The 12,133-nt window shown below is 42.0% G+C and overlaps 1 protein-coding gene across 1 annotated transcript in view; it reads left to right on the top strand.

Annotated features, from left to right (window-relative positions):
• The window catches only part of fras1 (Fraser extracellular matrix complex subunit 1), a 303,829-nt gene that overhangs the window by 243,292 nt on the left and 48,404 nt on the right, over positions 1-12,133 (top strand). Inside the window, exons 38-41 of the mRNA XM_085295515.1 lie at positions 1,034-1,185; positions 3,964-4,126; positions 5,310-5,442; positions 10,949-11,139. Coding sequence (XP_085151641.1) covers positions 1,034-1,185; positions 3,964-4,126; positions 5,310-5,442; positions 10,949-11,139 — 639 coding nt within the window. The remainder of the gene's footprint in view (positions 1-1,033; positions 1,186-3,963; positions 4,127-5,309; positions 5,443-10,948; positions 11,140-12,133) is intronic.

Raw genomic sequence — 12,133 nt, 5'->3', positions numbered from 1 at the left:
CTAACTAAGAATAGTACAATATATACATATATATACATACATACATACATAAGTCACTTATAAATAAATATTTGGAAAAGAAACATGTGTAGTTGTAGCAGCAAACAGTGTGTTAAGTGGATGCGTTGTACAGGGAGATGGCCACAGGCAGGAATGATTTCCTGTGTCGTTCAGTGGTGCTTTTCGGTAATCTCAGTCTCTCACTGAACGAGCTCCTGTGACTGACCAACATGTCATGGAGTGGGTGGGAGGTGTTATCCAACATTGTCTTTATCTTGGACAGCATCCGCCTCTCCGACACCACCTTGAGGGAGTCCAGCTCCATCCCCACAACATTGCTGGCCTTACGGATTAGTTTATTGAGTCTGTTGGCATCTGCGACCCTCAGCCTGCTCCCCCAGCATGCAACAGCATAGAGGATCGCACTGGCCACAACAGACTCATAGAAAATCCTCAGCATTTTCTGGCAGATGTTGAAGGACCTCAGTCGCCTCAAAAAATAGAGACGACTCTGGCCCTTCCTGTAAAGTGCTGTGGTGTTTTTAGCCCAGTCCAGTTTATTGTCAATGTGTACTCCAAGGTATTTATAGTCCTCCACAATGTCAACACTGACCCCCTGGATTGAAACAGGGGTCAAGTGTTTCCTGGTCTTCCTGAAGTCCACGATCAGTTCCTTGGTCTTTGCCACGTTGAGCTGCAGATGATTCTGCTCACACCACGTGACAAAGGAGTCGACCACAGCCCGGTACTCTGTCTCATCATCCCTGCTGATGCATCCAACCACCGCAGAGTCATCAGAAAACTTCTGAAGATGGCAGGTCTCTGTGCAGTGGCTGAAGTCTGTGGTGTAGAGGGTGAAGAGGAAGGGGGAGAGGACAGTCCCCTGTGGTGCCCCTTTTATACATTGTATCCTATGTGTGTGACACGAGGGAAATTTTACAGCACAGAATAATTTTGTGAATGAAGAGTTGTAGGTGAGACTTGCTGTTTTCATTTTAAGTACAGTATCACTAAAGTCTGTTTGGTCCCTCAGGATGACTCATCTCCAGATGACCAGATTCGACTCCAGCTGGTGTCGGTGCCAATGTACGGCATCCTGACCAGGAGCCAGTCCCAGCAGGAGCACCAGGAGCTGAGGGAGTACTCCTCCTTCACAATGGAGGACATCAATAAGCACAGGATCAGGTATGGGTAGCAACAGCTACTCGGTGGGACTAGTTAAGACGTTTAAAATCCTCCAGACAACGAGGACAGCATTTAGTAAATGTTGCAATGGTGTGTTTTTATGTGACCTGTGAAGCACTTTACCCCACCTCAAAGACACGGGTGTTTAATTACGGCTTTCTGTGAAGGTTTAAATGTTTCTTCAGAGACTTACAAAACTGTAATATCAGTATAACATCTGCACTTGAACTAAAAATGACTTTCAAAAACCCTCGGTTGTCCCCAGAAGCAGTCAGTGAAAATGCGATAAAGATTCACAAAGCTCGATGGGAGTCTACAAAAAATGTTAATATTTTTATTAACGGCTGCCTCACGGCAACAGCGTTTGAGTAACTAGGAGTAGTTATATGTAAAAGCTGAGGTCTTATCACCTTCACCTGCAGGCCTGCTCTGGTTTCATGTATTTTTATTGGGTTGAGTCAGTTTTTTTTTTAAATGTGGCACATTGAAAACAACATGGAGTGAGGTAATATCTGTTCATCTAGTATACACAAGCACACATGATAAACATAAATGAAATTAAAGAAAAACATATTTTAAAAAAAGAAAGCAAAAATGACAACAATAAAAATAATGAATAGATGCTTAGACTGGTTTTCAATAGCAGGCAGGATTCACATTCTCGAACAAGCAGTGGCTCAGAGCACCGTGCAGCTCTGAGCCACTTGGGTTCGGACTTACTTAGATGTTGAGGTGTTATGGGTTCAACCAGAAGGCAAGCATGGGGCAGACACAGGACATGCTGGGGAGAAAAAGTCTTTCTGCCAGTTGGGAACATTTTGGTGTCGCCCTGGAAGTGCTGGAGGTGGTGGCATTGGACAGTGAGGCATCTGCATCACTCGTTGGACTGCTAAGCTGGATAAGCAGTAGAAAATTGACGGGTTGGGGGTAGAAAAAATTTAAAGAAATAAAGAAAAAGCTTATACCCTTTTGGTTTTTAGGTGAGAGGAGGAGGTTTTTTAAGCCTCTAATAAAGAGGCAGCTGTAAAGGAATAGCCTGGTGTCGAGGCCACTCTGTGCAATAAAACACCGTCTCGGGTTCTTCAGTCTGCAGTCGTACTCACGATCAATTTCTCTGATTGCAGCTCGAGTCAGCGGGAATCACTTTCCCTGTCAGCTTCAAGCTGCAGAAGACGCTGTAACAGCTTGCAGATCCATTTTGCTTTCCTTTAATCCTAATGTTTCTTCTCATGAAATGAGAGCTCCACAGACATTAACCAAAACCCGGTAAGAAAACAAACGTATTAACTGGAAGTTATTCAATAGTCTTTCTCCCGTTGCGTTCAATGAATCAGCCTGTTGGCATTAGCAAAGCCAATTAACTTAGCTCTGATTGTACCTGCAAGTGGTAGTAAGGCCCCTATGAGAGGCACTAAAATGAAGCATAAATATTCACGTACTAGCTATTTCATTTCCATAACGCAACCCCTGATTAGCTGCGGCACGGGCCGATCTCTGGGGGCGAACGTCAAATCGGCTGTATTAGTTTTGTCTCTTTGGTGCTGGCTCTTACAAACAAGAGCTGGGAATTGTTTTAAAAGAATTGAATGGGATTAGAGGAGATTACACTGGCATGGCTTTCAGTTTTATTAGTGCTCTGCAGAGATTAGCAGCTGTATCACTGTGAGAGGGCTAAAGCGAATCTGTGCCAAGTCCTCTATCAATCCACGACTTAACACATAAACAGATAATTATGTACCCATTAAAAGAGAATTATTGTATCAGACAAAATCATTATTAAACACACACTTTAAAGATTAAGAAACCTTTTTCAAGAATTTTTGTAAATGTCAGAGATTTTGATTTAAAGTCTAGCAGCATTTGCATTTGAGTGATTCTCTGAGGGAGGCTTTTCTTCTCGACTTCCTTTGATTATCATGGGAATGGAAAAATAAGACTTTTGTTTCTTTGTTTGGCTTCAGGTCTTTTTTTCCCTTGTATTAGCTCAACTGTTCATCATATATATATATATATATATATATATATATATATATATACATACACACACACACACACACACACACACACACATCGGGAACAACAACATCGGAGATCTCTGTCCAGAAGAGCGCAGTCCTGGGAACAGCTAAGATACTGCGCAGGACCCTCAAGCTCCCAGGCCTCTGGTAGAGGACCCGAGCTTGAAGGATAAACCGCCCGCAGGGGCGTGCTGGGTGTTTATATATATATATATATATATATGTGTGTGTATATATATGTATATGTATTTAAAAAAAAGATTTATGGTCTAATCTTTATTCCTGTCCTCATCTATGAGGTGGAGCTGTGTATTGTGACCAAATGGCTGCAGTTTCAGATACAGGTGGTGGAAATGATCTGCCTCTAAAAGGCGTCTGGGCTCAGCCTTAAGGCAGTAGGATGGGGAGATTAGTAATTCAAGAAGAGCTCAGAGTTGCAGTGCTGGTACTCCACAATGAAAGGAGCAAGTTGAATTCAGCATCTGACCAGGATGCCTCATTGAAGCCTCCTAGTTGAGGCTCAGAAGAGAGATTTTGTCTCTTGGCTTGTCTGGAAACACCTCCGTGTCCTCCAGAAGAACTAGAGGCGAAGGCTTTTTGCCTCATTAGTAAACCATTAGTAAATCTGGCCATGTGTCTCTCAGCTAAAGGCTAGAGAGAAGGAAGTTGGTGCATCTGTGCAACCCAGACCTGGATAAGAAAATGGAAGGATAAATGAAGAAAACAGAAACTGTGATTAAAACGGGTTTTCCATCTGCAGGTACATCACTTCAATAGAGACGGGAAGTCAGCCAGTGACTGATATCTTCCACTTTGTTGTTTATGATGGAGACAACAATCGCCTTGACAACCAGATATGCACCATCACCATCACCTCCGCACCAAGACAGCCGCCGTTGGTCACTGTCCGCAGCAGCATCAAGGTACGCACACGCTATGTCCTGCATACAAATGTGCAAGTAAGAATCTTACACACTTAACGGAGGTGCACACAGCAGGCCAGCTGAAACAATATTTACCTTTAGTCAGAAGAACATCTTAAGTACAGCATCGAATCATATTTAATGTACCTGTTTTATATTTGAGACAAAAGAAGCGAGGGACTCCTGTCACATGATCTCCATCAGATCGCTTGAGGGTCTTTGTTTAAAAAATAGCTCTAAATTGAAAGTTGCGTTGATGTCTGCTGGATTTCCTTCATCAACATGTAGCAAATGGCATTTACGTACCATGATGTTTGAGTATTGTCCTCTGTGAGTGGGAATAACAGATACGTACTCCTCTACTTCTGCTTGCTTTGTTCTGTCCTGCTGAGCTAACTGGACATTCAAGTCCACAAACTACAGGCTCATGGATAAGGGTAAAGGTATGCACTGTCACAGTCCAGGGGCTAATACAAATGCAGCAGAATATGGCATCAGCATGCTTTTATATTTAACACATTCTCCCCTGTGTATGTGTGTGGACATCTGTCAGTCTCATTGTGTTACACTAAAGAAATGTGCACTTCCTGTCTTTCACTGCAATATAACAATACGATAAGAGAAAGAGCTTTGCATCTGCAGGCTGTACCTGGGATATGATGTCCCTCCACAAATTCCACCCTTCATCAAGGATACGAAGTCAAATCTCGCCCCAAGAAATGTCTCGTTCTTGGATCTATTTATTTCATGGCTGTGTGGGGAGAAATTTTCTGGGTCAGCCAATACATCTCAAAGTGGGACCTCTTCTGTGGGTTCACAGCTTGTCTTGTTTCTGGGTAAATTAAAAGAATACAATAAAGGTAGAAAAGAGGAAAAGCCTCACGGAGCACTAAATAATTTAACATCTACTGTCTACTCATCCTTCAAGGGTCTTGTAAAGATTTGAATTTCCAGTTTTTGTGAGTTTTTAATTATGTTCAAATGCAGAAAGGGGATTTGTTTTTCTGGAGTTGAGATTCTGATTTTTTTTATGAGCCCACTCTGAGTTTTCTCAGAGCTTTAAATATATAATATGATTAAAATATTAAACAGACTATATTGTATTAACTATACTTTAGACTCAAGTGAGAAAACTAGGATCTCCCAATTAAATAATTTATTTTTGCTTATTATCCATGTCTAGGTCGAGGAAGGCGGTCGCGTGCAGCTGTCTAACAATGACATCACAGTGTCAGATGTGGACACGCCCCCGAAGGACCTGCTGATTTGGCTTGTCAGCCCTCCTAAATATGGTTTTATTGAGAACACCAGGACAGGTGAGAAGTGCCTGTGTGACGGTATGCAGATATTTTGGAGTGTGGTCACTGTTGCAGGAAGCTGAATTGACTTTGGCTCATGATGTGACAAACTGCAACTGTTACTCTGAATAATTTTCACATTTCAATTTGCGTCACATTCCTGTGCACACAATGCCGGGTGAATTCCCCGCGGTACCAGTGCCATCTGTCTCGGCTTGATTGTGCTGTGGATTAGAGCCGCCAGATAGCCAGGTATAGATGGGGCAATTGTTGAAGTTTCACAATGTTGAGGCTCACTCAACTACTGCTGCTCTTTCTTCTGCTCCCGAGAGGAAGCGCTTGGAAAAATGAAAAGAGTTGAAGAGGAACTGATTCCCTCTGGGGAAACTGTAACATTGCAAGTGCAGAAGCTGAAACAACATGAAATGAAATAGATATAAACACAGTAGGAAGAAAAGTCATATTGAGAATGAATAATGAAAATGGTATATCTTGCTGTAATTGTAATTTTGGTCTATATATAAAAAATAGACAGAGCGGTGATGTCAGCCACTGGATTGTGAAGCCTCGTTTTTAGTATTTTGGCTGTTACCATCTTGTTTTTGGCTTTCTTCTTTTTTCAGCCAGAAGAAATCATGCTTGTATGCAGATGTGACATTATGAGCCCACATTAGCAAGAACAGGTTGTAATCAAAGCTGGGCGTAGCTTAGAGAAAAGTGAATCTTACGCTTTCTTCTCTTTCTGATGGCCAAGGTGACTTCTCTGGTTGCAAAGGCAATTATGGATGTAAGGAAGTTGGCTGCTTTAATCAAAACTCTCAGTAAACATTTTCCTGATGAGCGTATCAGTTTATTTTATAAAATATGATTCCGATTAGTGTCCAAAAAACATGATAAAGCAGGGTGGGACTACCTTGTGATTTAAAAGTTATTATATGATCTGACCTACACGCCTCAGTGACCCAGGCTTAGAGACAGATTGGCAACCCCCTGGCAATATCTGGTCACTAGGGAGAAATATGTATTTCCTGAGCAATCAGTCTTACTGCTTCAACCAACATGTTTCAAAAGGTACAACTTTAGTGTTGAAGGGGAATATTCTGTGTTTCTGAAGCCTTAACAAGCACATCCCCAGACTATTTGGGTCCTTTAAATAAAAGATGATCTATTGGTTTGGGACGTATTTTAAATCTTCAGCATTTAGATTATTATTTAAATTATTAAAGTTAAATTATAGCTGACACTATCAACCCTGCTCATCATGCCCACGTGCAGCATGATGGTTAGCACTGTTGCCTCACAGCAAGAAGGTCCTGAGATCAATTCCACCAGGGTCTTTCTTTGTGGAGTTTGCATGGTTTCTCCCCGGGTACTCCAGCTTCCTCCCACAGTCCAAAGACATGGAGTTAGTGGGGATAGGTTAATTGGAAACTCTAAATTACCCATGTATTTGTCTATGTGTTAGTCCTGCGACTGTCCAGGGTGTCCCAAGACAGCTGGGATAGGCTCCAGCGCCCCCCGCGACCCTGAAAAGGATAAGCGGAAGCGAATGGATGGATGGATGGAATGGACTATCAACCTTGGTTAGAGAGCTGCATTCATGTGCTGTGTGACACGGTTGCTGTTTATCTTTGACAGACTCAATGAACGCATCTGGAGTTGCATGATCTGCACCATTCAGGATATCGACTGCATGCAAAACCTGCAGTAAATGACCTGAATACTGCAATGCATTTAGAAAACATGGATTTACTCCATGGGATACACAGAATAAGGCAGTGAGTGAAAACTCCAAATCCAAGAAGAAACCTTTGTAAAAATAAAATCTCATTAAAACCAGTAAATCGTATCATATTGTTGGTCGGATTTTAGCAGTTAAGAGCAGAAAATCATCATACTGATCTGCATATGTAAAGAAACTGTTCATTTTTAATGGGTGTGTAGCCATAGCTGTAACAATAATAAGATAATTAGGGCGATTGTGGCTCAAGAGTTGGGAGTTCGCCTTGTAATTGGAAGGTTGCCGGTTCGAGCCCCGGCTTGGACGGTCTCGGTCGTTGTGTCCTTGGGCAAGACTCTTCACCCGTTGCCTACTGGTGGTGGTCAGAGGGCCCGGTGGCGCCAGTGTCCGGCAGCCTCGCCTCTGTCAGTGCACCCCAGGGCGGCTGTGGCTATAATGTAGCTGCCATCACCAGTGTGTGAATGGGTGGATGACTGGATGTGTAAAGTGCTTTGGGGTCCTTAGGGACTAGTAAGACGCTATACAATTACAGACCATTTACCTTTTATTTATTTACCATAATTGGCCTTCTCTATTATACATTGTCTGCAGACATAATGAAGGATAAATTTGTGGGGTCAGATATTTATAGTGTCTGCAGCTGTAGATAACCAGCTGGCACCAATCTTTTCTCTCCGTGTCCCGGCGGCCCGTCCTTGATGGCAGCTGGAGTCGTTGGTATTCAGCAGCATCAGCCAGCGGTGATGGGATTTCTGCTGTCACCGGGGCACAGGGGAGGCCAGTCAGTGTCACCGTCAGTGTGCTGGCAAAAAAACCAACATGCACAGGTTTTTTTAATGTTGATATGCAGATGCACCATCGCACAAAAGACACTGACTTGCATGCTGATGTTGTGCATTTGCATGAATCCAGCAATTCAAAACATGCACATGGAAAAAACAAAAATCTCACAAACAGGCAGTGTTTATGCAGGAAATGGCTTTTCCCTTAACAAAATACATAATAGTTTGGTGATTAGCACAGAGGAAGGCAGACGTACTGCAATGCAGTATAGACATTTTCCAATTTGAATTTAAATAATTACTTTAATATAAAGCTGACATGGAAGGAATACGGCCAATCTCATTTTGGCCCCTGAGGTCCTAGAGTAAGTAAACAACTCCCAGCCCATCTTTGTCACTCCCCATCTGTTTACATGCCGCTTTGTTTCCTTGTGTTAGTCTTTCTCTGTAGATGTCAGGAGAGGAAAAGAGACAAAAGTGACTCCCTTCCTGGTTCTGTCGGTGGTTTCTTCCTTTCTTTTTGCCCACCATCACCAGTTGCTGTTCGTAGCAGATTGTCTGATTGTTGGCCTTTTCTGTCTAAAATTATAGTACAGCTGGTTTGGGAATGCCTCAGTGTTCCAGTCCCAGTTGCTCCCCCTGTGTAAGACTCAGATAAGTGGCAGAAAACGGATGGATTATTCTGATTACTCACTCCCATGATTATTTAAACTCCTTAGATCAGCGGTCCCCAACCCCTCTCCTGTGTCTTATTTTGAAAGAAAATTTTACCACCATAGTTACCATAGCAACCAGAGAGCATTAAGGGCAGAGAGGAGGATGTTACTCTTAATGTTGTCGGCGCATTTCAGGAGGACGCTGCTAATAAAGTTACACAATTACACAGTGAAATCGCGTTTATTATCATATTTACAAAATACATAGTTTTTGTCTTGGTCGTGTCATTTTATTTTGTTGTATTTATCTGCGACACCTTAATGGCCGGTCCGTGAAGATATTGTCTGACATTAAACCAGTCCGTGGCGCTAAAAAGCTTGGGGACCGCTGCCTTAGATACTGTAAGCAGAAATTTTGAAGGCTAAAAAAAAAATGAAGTTGATATAAAAGTGCCAAACCTGCAGTTCCTCTAGGTGCCACTGGAGGCTGGCTCCAAAAGTGAACCAGTCTCCACTGACTCATGTTGTGCTATCCAACTTCATAGAGGAAATAAGTCTACAGCCTGGAAAAGAGAGCAGTGTTAGCACCTATAGATGGTTTGCACTTTCTTCATGATTATATGGTTGGTAATTTTTTTCATATCTCACGCATTCAGATATCGGTAAGGTCCAAGGTAGGGCACACCTGCTTACACTTACAGGTGCGCTGGCACTGGCAGCCGCTCTGAGTTGAACTAGACCTGAACTATCTGTGGTGTTGGTGCCCATTGGGCCATTTTATCTGTGTAATACTACAATCTGCTGTGTAGTACAACCGGATACCTGTAAACGAGATAGGAACCATAAACTGCTGTGTGCATGACCCATTTTCTTATTTTCATCATCGAACAAGAGTAAATGCCCCACATCATCTGGGATGGTTCATAATCGTGCTTTTATGAGTCCAGCATTAAGAGAGAAGTAGGGATGGAATATAGTAATTCAGATCCTATTAGCTATAATTAATCCTAAAATAAAATTAATGAAATTTAATAAAAAAAACAATTCTGGGATTAATATTCCAGCCTGCTAACTCTCTGCATCACATTCCTGAACAACTGGATCTGTTTTCGACCCACATTCCTTTTCAGAGCCTTGTTCAGTCGGCGATGCACAGAGATGTCAGTGGCGTGATTGCAGGAGTGGTGCTGTGAATCTGAGATCAGCAGACGCCACGTGTGAGAACAGAACAACCAAAAAAAATGATTCTGGAAAAATTGTAATTCCCCGGTGGCTTCAGGTGATTTCCTGTTTTGATTACACTTCTGTGAGGGTTCCCGCTCAGATAAGAAGCTCCCGATGCTCACCGTAAAACAGGGAGATGAGGCGATGTGATGCGATTTACTGTTGGGCCTGATTTACACGCATACACTAAAGTAAATACAAGTACACACACACCAGCTATTCCCTCCAGAGCCCTGACTCAGCTCAGTGCGGAGTCATCCGTCTTCTGCAAGAAAGACACTCATACTTTCTCTCAAACTTCAGAGATTTCAAGGTTGATGTTAAGTATTCAAGGCGACTCTCCTTCAACCTGAGGACAGCCAGGTCGTGTCATCACAGCCAAAGTGTGCTTTTCTGGAGAATTGTAAAGACCGTCCATGCATCTAAACTACCAGACAGTTCCGGCTGAAGTCAAATGAAAAGCCTGATGGGACGGAGAAGACAAATATTGCTGTCATTGGAGCTGTCAGAGGATATAAGTGATGGCCTGCTAACTGGTCACCTGAGAGGTTTATGAGTTCTTTGTTGCAGTATAATAAATGTTCCAGTGTAGAAATGGCTTTTTTCAGTGTGTAGCCACAACCGGACGACGCGACAAATCATCATTTTTACACTAAAAGAAAGAATTTAAGAATAAATTAGATTGCTTTAATGAATAAAATGATTTTGTGCACTTTGAATTTGAATCAGAATCAGAAAGACTTTATTTATCTCCAAGGGGCAATTAACATACAACATAGCAGCATAACGTTGAAGATAAGAACAATACGAACAGGCAATAAGAGTGAGATAATAAATACACAGAATATACGGTATATACAGTTTAAAATTACACAGTTTAAAATTAAATTGACTGAGAGGTGAATAAATAACTGTAAGTGACTAAGAGTGAATAAAGTGTCGGTAGTATAAAAAGAGAATGAGAATACTTTATTAATCCCGAAGGAAATTTATGTTTCTGGTGCAGGAAATGGTCTTATCTGCTGGAGTTACAAAGCAGAGTGGCTTTGGGGACAAAGGTGGCTCTCCTGTGCTCTTTGTTTTCTAAATTGCATCTCTTCCTCTGTTCTCTCGTCAATCAGGAAGCTCTGTTGGCGGCTCACATGTCGTCACCCCTGACGTGCCTTTCTCTGTGGAGGACCTTACATCTGGCCATATCTCTTACGTCCAGGAGAGCCAGCTTAAACCTCAAACCAAGCAGGACATCTTCAGCGTCTACATCAGCGACGGGCTCAGTCAGACGGAAGCTTTCAGTGTGGAAATTGACATCCAGGTAAGGAAAAACTAAAAAGCTACTACTACTAAATCTTGTAGTACTATCATTATAAGTGACATTGATTAATGTATAATTAAGAATGTATTTCAAAATAAAGGAAGTTTGTTTTTCTTTGAAGATTTTGTTTCAACTCTCTTAATTTTTGAAGGTGTTTGTGTTAAATATACCGTTGCACTTTCCTTCATTTCTATGGCAGAAGTAACCACAATGACACAACGCCTTGGTTTGAGAAGCCCCATTTTGCCGTCTCAAGGCATTACTATTTTGTTTGTGTTATTTTTAGCCAAATGTGATGAAGAAGAGGGAGGACAGTTATCAGTTAGCTAGGTTAGCACAGAAATGGTTTTCTTTCCCAGCAAAATTCATTTCTAACCACAGACGTTGCTGCTTAAATAAATAAAAAACTAACTATATCCTTATTGCGTCCATGGGAATTAACAGGGTTAGTCATAGTCAAGTGCTGGTAATCAAATGCACTCGGTTAATTGATCATCAGCAAGTGTGAGCGCCTCTATAATGGTGGATATTTTGGGAGTTTGATGGTCTGTAGGTGTGTTTAGGAGGAAAGACATCAATCTAGGAAGAGTTTTAAGGCCATTCCCAAACGTTTCACAAGTAAACAATTGTCAGGAGTGGATATTCCAACAAATTCACCCATATGCTCAGAAATTACAAAAAACTGAGAGCTCAATCTTACACTACACAGTTAGTATGTTAAATGTTTAAGTTTATGACAGTGTTAAAGTTTACACTCTCAGAAAGACTGAACAAGAATGGCTTACTAGAAATGTTAGCAGGAAAAAGCATTTTCTCTCTAAAGAGACCATCCTGGCATCACGGTTCAGGTTTGCAAAGTTGCATCTGGATGAACCACAAAATCCTTTGATCAGGGGAGACCAGAGCGGAGATGTTTGACCATGGTGCACTGCACCACGAGTGAAAACCATCACAGCATATGAGCACAAAGACCTCTTACCAACTGTCAGCTCAG

This window comes from Mchenga conophoros, linkage group LG12 (assembly GCF_057382185.1).
Source record: "Mchenga conophoros isolate Kocher_MC1m ecotype Shallow Benthic linkage group LG12, M_conophoros_male_GT1.1, whole genome shotgun sequence".
Classification (NCBI taxonomy): domain Eukaryota; kingdom Metazoa; phylum Chordata; class Actinopteri; order Cichliformes; family Cichlidae; genus Mchenga; species Mchenga conophoros.
This window is presented reverse-complemented; position numbering and strand designations above follow the sequence as displayed.